Source organism: Aspergillus fischeri, genomic scaffold, assembly GCF_000149645.3.
Source record: "Aspergillus fischeri NRRL 181 1099437636266 genomic scaffold, whole genome shotgun sequence".
Taxonomy (NCBI): domain Eukaryota; kingdom Fungi; phylum Ascomycota; class Eurotiomycetes; order Eurotiales; family Aspergillaceae; genus Aspergillus; species Aspergillus fischeri.
The window spans coordinates 569185-587611 of NW_001509760.1; the positions used below are offsets into that span (position 1 = coordinate 569185).

The 18427-nt window shown below is 48.2% G+C and overlaps 3 protein-coding genes across 3 annotated transcripts, besides 4 other annotated features; 2 read left to right on the top strand and 1 right to left on the bottom strand.

The window, feature by feature from the left end:
• The first annotated feature begins 1921 nt into the window (after positions 1-1921).
• Positions 1922-2011: a microsatellite.
• Positions 2012-2256: 245 nt separating this feature from the next.
• Positions 2257-2288: a microsatellite.
• Positions 2289-11350: 9062 nt separating this feature from the next.
• Positions 11351-11391: a microsatellite.
• Positions 11351-11406: a microsatellite.
• A 551-nt stretch (positions 11407-11957) lies between these two features.
• Positions 11958-13026, top strand: NFIA_049000 (C2H2-type zinc finger protein; the record flags this gene model as incomplete). Its single annotated transcript, XM_001257458.1, has 2 exons — positions 11958-12231; positions 12296-13026. The coding sequence occupies 2 exons, from the start codon at positions 11958-11960 to the stop codon at positions 13024-13026; spliced, it is 1005 nt and encodes a 334-aa protein (XP_001257459.1).
• An 865-nt stretch (positions 13027-13891) lies between these two features.
• On the bottom strand, positions 13892-17773 carry NFIA_049010 (DNA repair ATPase SMC5; the record flags this gene model as incomplete). Its single annotated transcript, XM_001257459.1, has 6 exons — positions 13892-14989; positions 15060-15187; positions 15253-15325; positions 15380-16270; positions 16320-17231; positions 17297-17773. 6 exons carry the CDS (start codon positions 17771-17773, stop codon positions 13892-13894), a joined length of 3579 nt encoding a protein of 1192 aa, XP_001257460.1.
• Positions 17774-18036: 263 nt separating this feature from the next.
• On the top strand, positions 18037-18401 carry NFIA_049020 (uncharacterized protein; the record flags this gene model as incomplete). The annotated part of the gene is made up of 2 exons (XM_001257460.1): positions 18037-18150; positions 18216-18401. 2 exons carry the CDS (start codon positions 18037-18039, stop codon positions 18399-18401), a joined length of 300 nt encoding a protein of 99 aa, XP_001257461.1.
• Positions 18402-18427: the final 26 nt, after the last annotated feature.

An 18427-nucleotide genomic window follows, 5' to 3' on the forward strand; every position in this document is an offset into this window, starting at 1 on the left:
TAAAGATGCGTCGCAAACTCTGATAAGATTATTTCCGTCTCACACCGTTATGTTTTTTTCATCAAGCCTGATCGACACGCCGGTGGCCTCGATCGGGGTGCGGGGATGGAAGGGTTGATTGGTGCGTTATTCTACGAGCCCAACTGGTCGTTTGGACTGTCAACCTTGGCTAAAGCCGAGCACGGCTTCATTTGAAGAAGTGGATACTCGGTGACCTCGATATGATTTCATCCAAGGTCAGGTCCAGCTTATAGAGTCTTTGTGGGAACATCTGACTCGGCGCTATGGGATGTTAACAAAGAAGGTTCGAGAGTGTCAGTCTTGGGAGGTAGTAGCATCACTGTCCACTCGCTGTAACATGATGTAACCTCCCATGAAGCCTTCTTTTTGATAATCGTTTCTAGCTCCAGCCAAGGCTGATCATTCTCTGATCTACCCACGGGCCCATCAGACGAATCAAAACCGCGACGGAGAGGAGTTTCCAATCCATGAATATCGGTCAGCAATGTGGTTTGCAGATTGCCAGCGGCTAGCGTGGCCACGGACCGCCAGCCACGCATGCGGCCATCCTAGTCGCTTATCACAAAGTCGCAGACGGAGGCGGATGATCTGTCATGTATGGCTCTTGGATATGTGGCCTAGTTACTTTGGAAGAGAGCCAAGGTATGTCTCTGACGTTGCTCTACCGAAGTTGACCAGGTGATATGTATCTCATGCGGGCTAAGGGAGGACCGGTCCAAGTGGGCGGAACTTGTGCTCAAAGCTGTTGGAAATTCTGTTCTATCTTCGACACCGCAGTTGCACGATGCTTGCCTTACCTGAGTATCTGATCAGACTCATGAGCGGGAAGAAGCGACCTACGTATATCCTCAGACGGTACGGAGTAGACGGACCCTGTTTACTGCATTGTGTGCTGTCATATCGCCATCCTTCCGTAGGTAGACAACATCCATATTACATAACCTTAGATGGGCGACGCTTATCCTAGGAAATCCATGGCACTTGTCTGCCTATCGATAAGCGAGGGGTCAAGCAGTTAGCACGAGGGGCAACAACGGTGTGACTGATCTAATAATACCTAGATCACGGTGCACTGGTCCAATAATGAGCGACAATACCTGCATCCTAATGCGATGCAGTAGAAGCGCATGGCCTCAGTGTAATCCCTACTGCATGGATAAATCGCAGCCTCGCAGGTTACTCCTCGCCCTATGACTCACGACAGCCGTCATTGGCATCATCAACGTTACCCAAGAACAACAGTTGCACGTTGCACAGAGGTGTCATAATCCAACTTGGATTGATTCCTGGGCACGGACTCCATGCACTGACATTGTAGCTCCCAAGAACGCCTTCCGCCTGCCACACGGACCTTGGATCAGTAAACGCTGGAGGCGTAGCTCAAACAAGACTTTAAGAATTGACGCGTTGACAAGAACTCTGCCAGGTCTGCTTGTATAAACCAAATGCGATTTGCCATCGGTCGAGTCCGGTACTCATTTCGCATGAAGAGCATTGAATAATACCAGTGGAGTCGCAGTCACTTCAGGGAAGAGATTGGATGGCTGCTGCTCCGTCCCTAACACCGAGTAAGGCCGTAGTTCGCTATTGACCGGGGTTGACTCCTGGTAAGAACAGAGAGGTGGATCATGTCAGGTCCTGCCTTAGTCGTCTCATTCTCACATCAGCGGATATATGGACGGAGTACTTCATACATTACAGCGGGATTTTCAGTAGATTAACGATCCTCAAGTACGAGATAGAGCATATAATTCATCAATTCCAACATACGCGAACACTTGAAACCGCCATCATGCGCTCCTCGGAGTCCTCGTCACATCCCGCAATTTCCCATATGCACGACACCCAAAAGTAATACTTCTGTTGCCTGGACTGTCTCCCCAAGGTACTGCCAAGTGCTGACCATATACCTCATCAGGAACAGTGGCCTCACTAGGCAAGCAGACCATATGCCTCATCAGGAGCATTCGACTCAGTAGCCAAGCAGACCAGCCCGGCGCCAACTAAACCTCCAGGGATATTCCGTGCAGTGCACCACTTGAACATCCGAGGTTCGCTGGCTTCTCGTGCCATATGTGGGCGAACTTGGTCTGGAATTCATGTCTCACGTCCCCGACAGAGGAGTTGTTCCTATCTTGTGATCTGTGAATGCATGAGGTTCTGCTGGTAGTATCTAGCAGACGCCGTGGTCAAGATACGATACCATTGGACTGTTTCCGGGATTTTTTTGTGCTTCATGCACGCATGCATGCAGGCGTGTATGTATGAGGAAGCGACATCATTGGTATAGAGCTCATGGTTGATGAGCTATGCATGCATATCCTCTACAAATAGAACATATTATCTCATAGTATGAGATAGTCCGTTGGTATGGACGATGGAGCCTCTACCTGGGGTAGTCTATGTTTTGCTGTCCACTACCCACGATGAAAGTCCAAACTAGCCCGCATAGGTTTGTTGTACGATGAAGGCAGCAATTCGTGTTGCTACCCGCTTTAATTAAACAAAAACCGGATAAACCCAGGGCTCGAAAGGTGGCGGGTTCAGTGGAAGGACAAAGAAGACAGGCTGCACATCATTTCTCTAAATTGCTTCAATCTTAATCCTGAAATTAAGGCTATTCTAGCCATGCTATGAGGTACTGTCACTCATAATATCCAAGTTGTACAGGGATTGAGCATACCAATACAACTGAGATGAAATTAGGATAAACTCAAACCCCGACAAAGGCAAAAAGGTAAGAAGGAAAAAAGAATTAATAATCAAGAGTGGGTAACACAGACAAAATCCCAGGAAAATAATAGCCAGGATTACCTATGACCCATGTAGTTCTACCCTGTACGTTCCCAAATTGGTATTTGGTAAGAAACAAGGTACGGAAAGCAGGTCGCAGGACAAGTACCGGCCGTCGATCACTCGCCATATGGACCGGGTCCACGGAGCTGTCGTTTGGCCTTCTAATTGCAGTAGGTAAATCACTGGTAGCCTGATAACCGTTCCTAGGGTAGTCCTCGGCCACAAAACCTTCCACTGCACATCACTAAGCCTTTTGGGGTAAGGTGCGTAAATGCCACGCCGGAGATCTGGTGGTCTTGCAGAAGTGGACTATACCTGTTTCAGTAGTCGATACGATCAGTTTTTGTGACGGGGAGGGCCATGACGTTACGTCGTAAGTTTAAAGTTGGGAGATGAGCGGTACTGACATACAACTTGCCAGTCAGAAACGCAAATGGCTAATATACTTTTCAATCCAAAGGATCCTCAGCACCCAGAAGCGAAATGATAACTAATTTCTGGTCATTCTAGCGTAGAACTCAGGATATCCCTTTCAATTACGGAGGCGACACATTAATACGGAGTACCTTAGGCAGCCATGTCCGTACCGAAGATGGCCATACCCGCATGGTATCTTACCGCTAGTGCTGTAGGTGGCTGACAGTGATCAGATAACCGTCATTTCGCTTGCAATGTGCTAGTTATTCTAAGGCCGGAAGCTATGGCCAGACGCTGACCCTTGATACCGATCAGCAGGAGCTTCATTCGCATGTATTCAACTCCGTCCAGCCTTCGGTTGGAAACTCGTAAATCTCACGCAGTATGGCGTTGACCAAGGAATGCTGAAGGATTCAGGATTCTTCGTGCAAAGGCAGTGCAGAAAGCCAAGCCCGCAAGAAACAAGAAAAATGAAGAAAAAAGGTAAAGTTAGCAAAAAGTTTTTTTATGGTTTGAGAGGAAGCTAATCTCGGTGATACGATGCTTGGTGATTTGTTCATGCATAATTTTGAATTCTACCTAACATTTTCCCTTTTACTGATGACCATATTTGCAACAGTATCATCCAGAGCAGTCATCGTTTGGGGCATTTTGGCTCAAGGAAAATGCCTGATCATCTCGTAAGACTAGAACGTCCGAGGTCCGGCTTCTAGGTGATTCACGACTGGCCCTAGCTAGACAATGACTCGGGAAAAGCCAAAGTGGGGATTACATGATGATTATGAATCCGAATCCTTCGGCTTGCTACGGTGTCGCGCCAGAATCCGCACAACAACCTCCCCACGGAGAAAGTCAGGAACTGGCACCCGAGGACATCGTCCGGCAGAAAATCGGAATCGTAGGTCAGGTTTGCGCTCGGCCGCCCGTAAATCCTCCTACCCAGCAATAGTGAAAGGTGGACCTATCTCAGTCTCCATGTCTAGACTAGCGCTTGCCTCGTGGCTTGATTGGGTGATCGCTTCAAGGATGAGGGCCTGATTCATACATCGGAGGTTGCGGTGTATGCAAGCGCCGCCGCAAATAGCACTTTGCTCCGTTGTTAATCACCCTCGGCTGTCAAGAATCTGTCTTGGAGCAACTGGAGAGATGATGCTGGTTGGTCCGGCCGGCGGATATGTGGGTGACATGACTCGAGTTAACCTTAATTAATTGGATTGTCTAGGGTGTTTGTTTAAGACAGTGGATGGATACGTAGTCAGGCGATGAAGCCTGTGAGCGTCGGCGCTTCCATAGTAATTGGCAAGACTTAACGAGTCAGACACGTAGTGACGATTGACTATTCATCTCACGCCTGATCTGTCAATCTCTGACCGTTGGTTCTCCTCAAATATTAAGAAGAAGCAAATAGTTATCAAGTGATCATCTGTGAACACATCAGGTGCCTAACTGGACGGAGTAAATTTCTATGTATAAATGATCGGCGGGGAAAGTCAAAAGAAACTCATACTGGCATTACAAGGTGTTACCCAGCTGCAAATATGGAAAATCAGCTTTAATACCAACCAGCCTCCTATTTACAATACAAAGTACGGAATACATTGATTCCAACCCGGACAGATGAGCATCATCGGCATGCAGTGATAGTGTCAGTTTCATTGAATTGGGCCTGAGAGGAACCAAAATAGCTGGTAAATAATGATGTCCCATATGCCTCTTGATCAGTATGGATGAACATAAAGGGTGTCTTTTATTTTTCAACTAGTACTTTACCATCAACCCACCAGTTGTGTGAGACTGTAAGATACTCCGTACTTTGTATTATATGATTTACAAGGATAGAACAGACCACCGACCAGGATTGTCAGGAGGAAGGCGCCATGACAAGCCTTGCATCGGCTTTGGTGCCAAACTCGGGAAGGCCCGAGCGACACCTGCAAGCGGAGCCGACGTCTGCCACGTGAAGTGACCAGGGTCCAGACCCAGAGTGGAGTGAGTGGGCAGCTACTATGCTAGCGCCCCCCTTTTGTCTCAGAGGAGTTTAGCCCGTGGGACGCCCGCTCCAGCAGTTCTCGCCAAAAGTTGGAGGCTAAAAGGGGTGCGACGGGCGGTTAGTGGCACCGTCTTGCATACGTAGTCTTTTTCTTGGAATTTCAAAACCAGAGTACTCCGTAGTAAGATTTTAGGTTTCTTAGGCCAATGAACCGAGGTATGCTCTCGACGATCTACCCAATCAGACGCGTCTAATGACATTCATTTCAGACAATCTCGTTGTCTGGTCACCGTCTCAGGAGGCAGGCAGCTTTCTGATACAGCTTAAGTCGGGAATCACAGCTATGCTGAAAATGTGCGTGAACATGTAGGGTACCTTGTTCTTATGTGACTTATCATATACGAGGCCGGTTGCCTGACTGCAGCACATAACCCTATGCAGCATAATAAGGATCTGCGGCCGTCTTCTCGAGTAATTCAACGTGGCGGTCTGAAAACTGACTTTGTACCTGAGATCGTTGAGTAGCTACGCCGCGGCGTGTTTCAGCTGGTGTCTAGCAGTTAGTGGTTCTCTCTTTACCCCACGGGTGATTGAACATTAACACCAGGCATGCTAGATGAAACTGTACTACTAGCAACATGTGCATAATCGCTTCGAGGGTCGGTTCCAGCATCAAGAAGTCAGCCTCCATAACTCGACCTTGGTTTTAAGTCGGTCAGATACACTACTAAACCTTTGCAGTGCCACTCTTGTAGGTATCTCGAGGCATTCAGGCAGATTCAGCCCAGAACCATGCCGTACACCTGATTCCATGTGTTGTATCACCTTTGTGCAACGTAACTAATCATTTCCGAGGAAATGCAAGCGAGATCCTGCACATCCTTTCCAAAAGGCCAGTCGAAGCACAGACATTTCAGTTTGATCTGAGACGTTCAAGCCTCGAAGTGATGAGCTCACTTACGCTACGAGGATCGACCCCATTCCGTATCCCCGTCTCGCGTGGCCGGATTGCGGAGGTGAACATATAGACACTGTTCACTTCGTATAAAATATCTGAAGTATGCATACAGGCGTATCTGGACCTAAACATAAAACCAGCTGCCGTCGCGTTTTGAATTTGATCGATGGACCTGTGCTCTACGGTCCATGCATGCAGCGTGACCAAGTATGAAACTATGCAAAGCTTGGAAGGCCGAAGGTACAAGATCAGCATGATTATATTATCTGAACTTTCATCATCCTGCGTCTGTTGCCTGGCACAGCTTGTTTTCAGTAAATTGCGCGGGGGGTAGTAACATGGCCGGCAAATCCGGCCAACTTCCGGCTATGTTCACGGAGTTTTCGGACTCGTTATCTAGTCGCATGAGGGGGCGATAAATAGCAATAATGGCAGGGATGATGAATCGATAGTCTCAAGCATATCCCGATTCTACGCGGCAAAACCTTATCATGGAAACAGCCTTGTAGTTGTAGCTCGAGGTGATGTGACTGATGTTGCTTCAGAGAGGTGGAAAAATCGGTCGCTTCAATCCCGCCACTAGACGCGTTGCGGTAGTTCACCCGAGCCATTTGGATGGACGTTGAAGGCTTTCGATGATCATCACGCATCATCTCTTGTCAATCCCCCTAGATAGGCTCCAGAGACCATATCCTTTCCTAGGCGACTAAGCGGCTTACTCCTTTTCCGCTTGACTTCTGAATAATGCCGCTTTTTTAGGACTCCACCTGTGATTCCCCCTTACTTCCGGCATCATTATTTTCGGCCAGACAAGAAAATCACTTAATGAGCAGCACCATCGTGGTCAGGATCTTCAGGAACCTGACGGTCAATCTGTTCTAATTCTGGTTCTGGTACCTTTGACTTCCTGGTCGAGGGCGGGATAGCACAGTAGCCTCTGGATTAGTCGCAGACTTCATACCTAATCATTATGCCTTTTCACCCCTTCATCCTTCGGCCTTGTTCGCTCTTAATTAGCATCGTTGGATCCAGAACGACGGATGTAGATGAACCGTGTAACCGATTTTGCTATTATTTTTTGTCTTTGTGTCAGGAACGGTCGCGGAGTTTGTGGAGTACAACATCTGTTTCCCCTTCCCCTTTCGTCGATGGATGAGTCTTTTTGCCAGGAATAACGACCCACCACAATGATGTAAGCGAGGCTCATAGCTCCATATACTACTAATTGCAAGTCTTTGTACCACTTATGAGTAAATCACTTAGTATAACCATACAAGAAGAGCATCTGTGTAATAATGCTACTCGGTAAAGTCTTCAGAATACTTACATGGACGCTCATGTTCTCGAATCTGACCAGTAATTATCGAGGTCTTAGTCAGGTATCCCGTCGGATCTCGAAGCGAAGTCCTACGGTGTAGTTCAAACTCAATCATCAAAACTCAGCCTCCATGAACGATTGAATATAGAATTGTGCGATAGCTCTTGCTTTGTCTATTACGGAGTATGTTCTGGAAGTTTTGAAGGTCGGAGTAAAGTCGGTCCTGACGCGGAGTACAGGATATAGAAGTGTCGTACTCCGTACAGTTAGATACTTTGTGCGAGGTGGAATAAGTCCACGCGACCATGAACCAAGTGTTATTATTCTTGTGGTGGTAGCTATGAGCTTCAGTCACTCGATTGAGGTCTCGCCAGGCTATGCAATTTCTCGGCCCATGAATCGCGTGGCGATCCTGGCTAGCGTAACAAAGGAACCTAAACAGGCTAGCCCGTAGGTGTCCATGGCAATACCAAGGATCAGGGATAGAAGTTCTATGGAACGAAACTATCAAACGTCCAGTTGGTCGAGCATAGGACCTTAGGTACAAGCTATGTGGTTAATTGTGCTGAGACAATCTCCGGCCGAGGATCGCTAGTTATGGTAGTCTATTGTAGAGCATAGATTAGAATCCAAGACATTCTCGAAGAGAGTAGAATGATATCGTTCCCCAGAAGGAAATGATTTCCCGAAGAAACTAGTTTCGATGGCCGAGGAGGTATGGCTTCTAGATATTCCATGAGACGATCTAGCGGGATAGTCTATTAAGGGTGAATCGGAGGGTGTGGATATGGAACTGGGACTCTGGGAGATGTTTTATGAGGGGCATACGGAGTAGTAACTAAGGTATGAGACCTTCGCTTCCGACGGATGATCCTCGGCTTCAGCAGGGATAATCAATAATGGACGCTGAGAGTCGTACGAGACAACTAGTAGTTACGTTGATTATTATTATGCCTCAATGACATGCGAATGCCATATCTACTAACAAGCGAGTGTGATAATAGCAACTGACTTAGAATGATTGACAACACAGCTATGGACCAACGGGAACATAACCGGATTTGTCTGAGCTGCATCCAAAGGTGCAGGGGTATCCTACAGCCTCACACGTGACAAGACAGATCGAGCAACCAGTAATTGGAGTCATGGTCACAATCGGAAGATTAGTCTACTGCATAAAACACTGAAGTTGAGTTTTGATTTTTGAACAGCAAATTATGCAACTTCTGGACTTCTGGGAACTGGTACATCCTGAATCCATGATCCTCTCTGTTCTCCGTTCCCGTACGCCATCCTCCCAGAAGATCCTCTGGTTCCAGAACAGATTGACAAAGTGATGATCTTCAGCTAAATTATTAGTAACAAGGCCGGTCGTCTCTGTAACCCTTTTGGGTAGTTAGTTTCGTAGGTTGTCGGCCGAGGCATCTTTGTGCACATGGAACCGGTAGAGCCAAGACATGGGCCCAGAGAACTCACTTATCATTCCATATTGTCTTTGTTTTGGACCCATGGACCACTATGATCTTTTCATAGTGAACTCAAATCGAGAGAAATTACTTTCCTTTCAAAGAGCAAGCGCCTGACGCTCTGGCCGTCGCTAACCAGTGTATGGAATTGAATTAGACTTTCATTTTGATCGGTCGGCATCTGTTCGCGGGAAGCGAATCGGGGGGAACTTTTTGAGTCCAAGATACAGCTCTTCTCTAAGCGGTGGCGCGGATATGCATCTTCACTAACGACTCGTCTTAAGGAGAGGGACAACTGTTACGGAGTACTGTTTGTGCGTATGACCTATCGAAGCTAGTTCCCCTGCATGGGCGATCAGGGCTGCCAGTATCCCCTCAGGTTCGATCAATGATGCAACACTCAAGGAGGTGGCCTTTCTCTGGTCGTGTCATGTCTCATCTCTCCCGTTTTCCTTTTTGCCCTTCTGTTGAACAGTGCTGAAGGAATACAGTCATCACCCTCCGGGCCCCTTGGGAAAAAGAAGCAAAAAGAATAAGTGATACGAGTCTGCTATCGGATACGGAATACGCAGTAGATACGTACATAGTAGTTACGTAGCTAAGGTACCTCAGACCCACGCTCGTCCAAATTTCGCTTGAGATCATCTGGGATTTTCGTTGGTTGCCAGCGCCACAATAATCTCCGGTTCCGTCAAGACACTAAGTCCTTATGTCTTTAGCCCCCAAGCAAAAAGGAGAAGGAAAATCGTTCAGAAATCCCCTTCTGGGTGGATGGGGCTAGACTATATATGGATTAGACCCGGTTCTCCCATCGTGCTTGCGAGCCCACAACTCCGTCATCCACCACCATGGACTTGGTTGGAGATGGGACTATCCAGGATGATAGCGGCTTCCAGAACGGAGATATTTCCCAACTGGGATAGGTGTCTCCTGTCGCTTCGTTTTCGTATGTATATAAGTAGTTTTTATTATATTTTATTTTTTTTATTTCTTTATTTTCTTCTATTTTTTTTGTAATTTTTTCCTGTTCATTTATGCTTTGCTTTGTCTGCTTATTCCAGTTCCCTTCTCTCGGACAGACTACGACTTTATATTAGATCAAAATAAAATAAAGAAGCATGAGATTGAAAACCAGCTAATCTCGGCGGTTGGGAGGATCATCAAACTGGTGATCCAAGCATAATCCAAAGTTCGAATGCTGAAACAGTAACCTCTACGGCGAGCCCGAAGGCTAATCCCAACACGGCTGGTATCTTCACAACTGGAGCATGTCCATCGACCGCCCAGACAAAAGGATCTACAGTCGATTACGATGATGATTTATCGGTTTTTATGATTGGAAATTGGACCATGAGATCAGTGCTCTCATTAAACTGCCAACGCGTGATCGTGCGGCAACGATCAGCCGTTTATGGGGCATGGGATCGTTGTGACAGGTAGAATATTCTGTCTCCAGGATCCACTTGGATTGATCGGCTAGCGAGTCCATTTCGGTGTGATGGTGGCAATACGTAACTTGGATGGGCCGTGTACCGTTTACAGTGCTGGTCTCCCGCATAGGAGAACCTAGGATTTGCCATGATTTTCTCCCCAGAGTAAAATGATGATCGATGATTGAATCTCAACAACTCGACTGAGGCTGGAGTGTCCTTGGATCTGCACTAGGACCAGACCTTCTGTAGCCAAGCCCCCAAGTACACAACGGAGTATGGAGTGCATACGCCAGAGTGACCAAGGCTCTTAATGTCAGGCCTACGAGTGACTGCTTCAGAAGAAGCAGGAATGTTTACAACAATTCCCTCGATGATCTCTCGTCATGACATGGCGAGCGCGACGTGGAGATTCCCAGCATGCAAGAGGTTGATCAGAGCATACAGTCAAGTCGCACTTTGACGCAAGGCTAAGACCCCGTTGGAGGTGAAATCGCAAGCTGGAACAATCCAATGAACGGCCCCAACTTAGCCGGGGTACGGTGGCCTCTGTAAGAGTGGGCCGGGAGGCGCACGTTTTTTTAGCTCTCGTCGAGCCTACCTAAAACAATACAAACTAATCGCACATCATCTGTCCACCCACCTGCGGACTAGCCATACAGAGTGTTTAACGCCGGGTACGAGACCACGTCGCCAATGTATGGATTATTGGGCGAGAAAAAGCAAAAATGAATATTAATCTTACCACCAGACCTCTTATCCAGGCTCCTGGTGCTCATTAATTAAGCTTCGGGATGGAGGTATCAGCTCCCTGGTGAGACAGAACCGAAACGAAAATACCAGGAAAATACTTACATTACTGCCCTGCTGGCTCAGGAAAAACATGTTCTAAACGTCCTTGGGTGATACCCATCTATTACCATTCAATACACAATCCGCTGTACCGGATCAGTCTTTTATTTTATTTTTATTTTTATTTTTATTTTTATTATTATTATTCCTTTTTTTTTCGCCTGCCAATACCCATTCCGAAGTAAAACAAAATCATAATAAAAAAAGATCAAGATTAAAGAAAATCAAAATGAAAGCAAAATAATAACATAGGCTCTTATTATCTTCATCATAATTACCATCGTTATAATTAAGGAACAGGTTCATGTTGCTGGTCTCCTGTCTCCTCATTCGGCTTCGTTCATATCGTGCTTTGTATTTTGACCTCCGCTCGTCCTGGCAGACGGAGTTACGGTGCATCATCATCTCTACCAAGTTCCAAGCTATAATTATATTTTGCCTTTGACTTTCTCCCCCACCTTACCCATCTCTCCTCGTCTATAAAGTATAGACCCCATTCTATCCCCCTGGTCCCAGACACATCCCCACTCGAAGAGGAGACAATCTGGATTGGCCCTGAGCTTCAAGTAGTTCACTACTCGCTCAGCCTTCATATATGGTTCCACCGTAGCCATCTTCCCTCCTCTTCTTCACTCTCAGCTTCCCACCGCGCATACCATTGAGGACCTTACCATCATATCGGCCACTGCATACCTTTCGCGCAAACACCATGGATGTCGCAAGCCTCATCTCGCCTTCTGAATCGGATACAGTTCCGACCTTCAGGTCAAGATCGATTCAGAATTCATCAGCCAGCCATTACAAGCGCCTCTCCGAACAATATACGGGCTCTTACTTCTCTGCTGCACCAACACATACGACGTCTTACTCTCGTACCCCTCAGCCACCACTGTCCCCTCCAGCCGAGGACCAGCCCAAATGCTCGCTTCCTTCCATCTCGATTCTGCTTGAGAACGCAGACGGTGCCGCCGCACACGCAGCAAGTATGATCTCTCGCAGTTTAATACCTCATCACAAAGCCCAGTATGACTGACTCGCAGACCACAGAACGCCAAAGAACCAGTCTATCAACGCACAGGGATTCGGGGCCTCCATATGACTCGATCACACCACACGCCATGCCACCAACGCCGCCACTGCGTCCTGGTTCGGGCTTCCACAGTAATGGCCATTCTCCCTCGGCATCGTCTGTCTCTGCCACCAGCTCCAGCGCTGTGATGAAGAACACCGAAACGTATTCTCAGGCGCCAATTGGGCTTCCTAGTCCGACGGATCGATCCTCGATCTCGAGCCAAGGGTCCGTTCAGCATGCCGCCGGCGCTCCATATGCTTCGCCTGCTCCCAGCGTGTCGTCCTTCTCTTCTCCCGTCGAGCCCTCTACACCATCAACTGCCGCTTACTACCAAAGAAACCCTGCGCCGAACACCTTCCAAAACCCAGGCTCCTTCCCTCCAACATCCGCGGCCTCTCTTCCTTCCCCGGGTCATCAACAGATGATTTCTCCCGTCACCCCCGCCTGGCAACATCACCACTACTTCCCCCCGTCCAGTTCCACGCCTTACCAGCAGAACCATGATCGCTACATCTGCCGGACATGCCACAAGGCCTTCTCGCGGCCATCCAGCCTGCGCATCCATTCCCACAGCCACACTGGCGAGAAGCCTTTCCGCTGCACACATGCCGGCTGCGGCAAGGCCTTTAGCGTACGGAGCAATATGAAGCGTCACGAGCGTGGTTGCCATACGGGCCGCCCGGTTGCTACCGCCATGGTCCAATAGACTGCGACTTCGCTTTCAACAATCAAAAAAAATACCTCAACTCCGCTGTTCCCCTGAGACAGCCATCATGACATCTGTCATGGAGGAACCCCAAAAAGCAGAAAGAAAAAAGGCAAAAAAGAAAAAAGAAATAGGAACAAAACTACCCAACCCCGTTCTTGCCATCAACCCAGCCAGCGACGATTCCGCTCTGCCTCTGCTCTTTCATGATACCCTCTTATGCGTGCGCAAGTTTTGTTGCAATTACTTTGTGTGGATAGGTGTCCGGGGATCGGCACGATCATGCAATTTCTCTTCTTCTGTGTATATTCTATTTTTTTTTTTTTTTTTCCAACTGATTTTCGTGATGATAAAGGCCAGGCGTCGCTGGGGTATTCGGGCTGGGAAGCATTGGGCATGGAATAAAGGGCCCGGCGAACATGTCTCTTTGTTCTATTTTATCATTTTCCTTGAGTCATTTCCTTTGTGAGATATGTGACGTGACATGACCTCGAAGACAGATGACAAATTTATGTACATCTGACTGATTGGTACCTTTAATCACCTCGGTATTCTAAGGTAGACTCCTCAGTATAGAAAATAGACCAAAGTATGACTCAATCTGGCTCATCTCATGCATACGTCTGAAATTTGACCAAATAAGTGCTCTCATCTTGAGACACGTCTAAGAACGCAGCTTCTATGATCATTGGATATGTTTGACAATATCTGTACAGCCAATCAACCTCCAAACCCGACACCTGCCCTGGCTCAGTCCGTAACCTAAATGCCCTCGATATTGCCATAGATAAAAAAAAGGGATCATTGCGACAGCAAACGAAAAAGAAAGAGGTATCACAGACAAATCAGACAACACAATTCTCCATCAGCCGTAGACATCAACATCGCCGTTGCTCCTATGACCATCACCCTCAATAGCTCTTGCTTTGCCTTTCTTCTTGGCATTCAATGCCCTCATGCGCTTGATGGCTCCGCCAAAATCGAGCAGGTTGTAATCCTCAGGCATATGCTCACCACTGTAAATGCAGAGGACTCTCATACCTGGTTTATAGACCAACCCGCTGAGAAGTTTGGGAGTAATGAGGAAGTATTGGCCGCCACCTCCATTGCGCGCTGGAGCGCAAGCGATATCGACTAGACGACCATGAACCATACGTTCGTTTCGTGGGTCCATACCTTGGTTGATCTCATCAACGACACGGAACGGAGAGGCCGACAGCGACTGGAGAGCCATCAGGTAGAAAATGGTGCTGACGGCTCTCTCTCCGCCCGACTGTCGATGGGAATCAAGTACGGATAAGTTCTCGTTCTCTCGAAATTTAACTTGGATCTGTATTGACCACTGGCCGAAATTGCTGCCTCCCGGCTCGCCATTGGGACCTTCCTCGTCCTCTGCCTTATCCAAGGTGACTTGACCAGCACATCCAATGCGAGCGAAGGAGTCTGAGAAAGCGTCGCTGATACTCTTCACAAGTTCCTCTAATTTGGGCTCCCATTTCCCACGAATTTCGTTGATGGCATGGTCATACTCCGCAAGTTGATTCTGGAACTCGGAGACTTTGTCTCGCAATTTCTCGATCTGCTTTTCGCGTTCCTCAAACTCCTTGATCACGTTCGCGTTGCCTCCTTGGACAAGTTCTAGATGTGCTCTTTCTGAATCGATGTCCGCTTCAAGCTGTTCCAAAGTATGCTCAACCAGTGTGGGCATGAATTCACGCAAGTCCTCTTGCTCGTTGCCGAGCCGTATCGCCCTGTTTGCTTGATCGACCATTTTCCTCACAGCTTCAGATTGAGCTTTAACATCTTCATGCGCCGCTTTCACCTCGGCACTTTTCTCGTCTAGCCTCGTCTTGTGATGTTGATTGCGCTCTCTTAACGTCGTGCAATCCGAAAGGCCCTCAATAAGACGTATGCTAAGTTGAGTAGCTTCCTCTTGTAGTCTGCAAAGGTTCTCAACAGCATCCTGCGCGTACTGTCAGTCTCTAAAACGCATGGTAATGACGATTTGAGAAATCGTCAAAGGTCCATCGTACCGCATATTCAAGATTTGCCTTGGCCTTCTGTATTGAAATCTGATCTTGGCGACCGCGAATTTCAAGGACTCTGACTCTCATCTCCCCAAACAGTCTCTCGATATCTTTCTTCTTCGCTTCCTGCTGACCTATTTTCGTGACGTGAGACGAGAACGATCGACAGACGAGAGAATAGGCAGATCGGACGACTTACGAATCTTTTCAGGAATAGCCCTATAGTTGACGAGTGCTGTCTGTTTCTCGGCTTTCTCCTTTTCAAGTGTAGCCTGGGTGGAAAGAGTGAGCGAAAGTAAAGAGTTCTACGACTGCCGTTGACTTACCCTCTCGCGATCTAGTTCCTTCTTCTCTTCACCCATCCTGTGGAGTCGGCTCCGCTCTGATTCCATCTTTTCTTTTACTTGACTTACTTCGTCCTTCAGGGCAAGAATTTCCCGCTCTACCTCTTGCTTCGCTAGAACATCCACTGCTTGGGAGGTCCAGATCTGCGCCGGTCTAACCTGTCTCACACGGGTAGAAACCGCACCAGGGCCATATTCCCGTCTCCGGACAATCTGGTAGGTTTGCTTCCCAGCTACCCAGGAACTGATCGAGCCATTTTCCAATTTGGTGAATGTTTCGTCCGAGATGCCCTGTAAGTTTATAGGGGTTTGATGCAACCGGTTTTCGCTACATAGAACGGCAAGCACAGGCTCGGGACCGCTGAGAAAGTCCTTCGCCCAACCGTCAAAATCCAACGACCTTAGCTCTTCGTCCGAGACGGGTGGACGAAAACTTCCTAGAGGCGTCGTTGAAGTCCTGATACTAATGTCATGAAGCCTCAAATCTGTGATCAGGGCTCTTTGCAGGGTCCGAAAGTCATTTCGAGTCTGCGTGGTGAAGGCAGTAAAATCCGTTCGTTGTAATAATGACTCAACCGCGTCAGCATATTTGGGGTCTTTGACCGAGCAGGTGACGATTGGCGGTCCGAAAACTTCCTTCTCAAACTTATCCTGATTGTCTTGCAACCACTTGTAAGCTTGATACGAATCTCGTGACGCTTTACGGAGCTTGGCTTCTTGCTGCCCAGATTGGGAGGCGAGACTGTGCAGCTGTTGCTCTGCTCGTCTAATCTGATCGTTCTTCGACTTGAGCTCTTCAACAAGCGGCAGTCGAGCTTGCTGGATTTCAGTTGCTTTCCCCTCAAGCTCTCTGGTTGCCAGACGCTTTTCTTTCTGCGGAGACAGTCAGCATACGTTCTGATCACACTCGAAGCGCACCCACAATCCTCTCATTATACCAGCCGATATCAAACTCGGCCGGTTGTTCATTGAGCTCGCGATTGAGCCTGTTGATTGTCTGCTGGATCTTGGTCGCTTCCTGCCTGTAACTCTGGCCACTCTTTTTCTCAGCCTCAATCTGGTTATTGAGATCCTTCAGCGCATCGTCAAATTGTTCAATTTTCTTCACGATCTCCATGGCGTCGCGGTCTGCCTGTTCAAAGCATCGCTTCTTGTACTTGACCACTTCATCCAACTCCGAGCAATAGTTCTGCTTTGCATTGACCGCTCTCAGTGCAGGTTCTAGTTCAGCCTCCAAATCCTCGAGCTCTTTTCGGAGTCTTCTTTGCTCGATCTTCTTCCGATTCAACTCGTTGCGGGCCTCTCTGTAATGAATAACTGGACGGAGATGCTCTAACATCTCGATCTTCCTCTTGATCTGGGCCCGTTGCCGCATCCGCTCAACGTCTACTCGCTGCATCTCCTGTCTGTTTTCGAGATTTGCTAGCAAATCTTTGTCACTCTGGTTATCTAACTGCAACTTCTTTTGTTCAGCTCGAAGCTTCTTCAGACTCTCATGCCACTCGATCATCTCTGGTCCAGCAGCGGCCCTCTGCGTTGAATTGAGCAGTTCCACAGGGGTCAGCGCAGCAAACTCGCTCACTTTGTCTTGCGGCAAGAATTGACACAAGTTGTCGATCTGAATGGCGAATGACTGAGCGAACTTTTTAACCTGTGCGAGAGAAGCCTGCTTTCCGTTGATTGTAAACGAGCTCTTATTGCCTTCGCGTTTGATTGTTCGACCGATAACCGGATTCTTACGGAGCCCTGGCCCCTTAGCCAGTTCAATCTCAATGCTGGCCTCTCTGCAACCGTGTTTGACGAACTCGCCGGGATCTTTCGCTCGTCCTAAATGCTATGGATCGGCGTAGAATCCGTTAGCAATGGTGTTGTAGTGTCTCAAGATGAACATGCTCGTACCTGCGGGCCCCATCCCAAACCTAGACAAATTGCGCAGACAAGAGTGCTCTTCCCTGTTCCATTTGGCCCAATCACCATGTTGAGTTTCGGCCCAGGGAAGAACTCGGCAGATGTGTAGGTGACGAAATCGGTGACTTTAATGCGTAAAATAGCGCCGGGCTTGTAGCCATCCTCAGCCACCTCACCATTCGCTAAAGACGTCGTTTGAGAATTGGAGGATTGTGCAGGTCCGGAATCAGCTTGCGTAAGCCCAGGAGTGTTTTGCTCCGTGCCTTCATCACTGCCCTCGCTACCAATTTCAGCGTCATCTCCTTCCTCATCCGCGCCATCCTGGACCGGATCTAGCCGACGTCGCTTGCCGTTGATTGAATTTCTTGACGCAGGCGTGGTGTCTCTCGATGAGTTGGTCGACGCTTCATCATCGTCTTCGTTCCCCGACCGCTGCCGACGACGGGGAACCGTGCTCAATGACGGCATATTGACAGAGATGCGCGAGGCTCTGCGTCCATAGGCGCATTTAAAAGAAGGTCGTTGTCTCTTTCAACTTTCTGATACAGATCGTTTGGAGTTCCTGCGCGGATGACGCGACGCGACTCCCGATGGGGCTAATCAATCTATTCCCCCATTGGTCAGGCGGTAGAGAGAGGCAGTTCTACAAATGTTCTCTCATTGCAGATCACTGCATCAACATCTTACGTTGTCAGAGATGCATCACTGGTAGCGCAAGAATAACTGTCATCATGCCTGCTCCTAGAAATGTACCGAAGCTTGCCTTGGCTGCTGCCGTCACGTCAATCACCATCGCAGGAACACTTTACGGCGCCAGCGTCAAGACCGAACAAGAGGTTACTAAGGTATGATAGCTCAACCCATGGCAAAATAGTATGTCGATCTGACAGACTTGTTCTGCGTGGAACAGACGGTCCAGAAATCTCGAGAAGCTACAATTGACGAACGAATTGCGTCACTACGGGCCATGCGACAGAACCTGGCGTCTAAGAAGGAACTTGTCGAGAGACAGATGGACGACCTTGAGAAAAGAATCCAAGAGAGGCCGCAGAAGGGCCTTGGCGAGAAAAAGGAGACACCCCGTAATGGACGATGAGAGGCATACTTTGTGAACAATGAGGG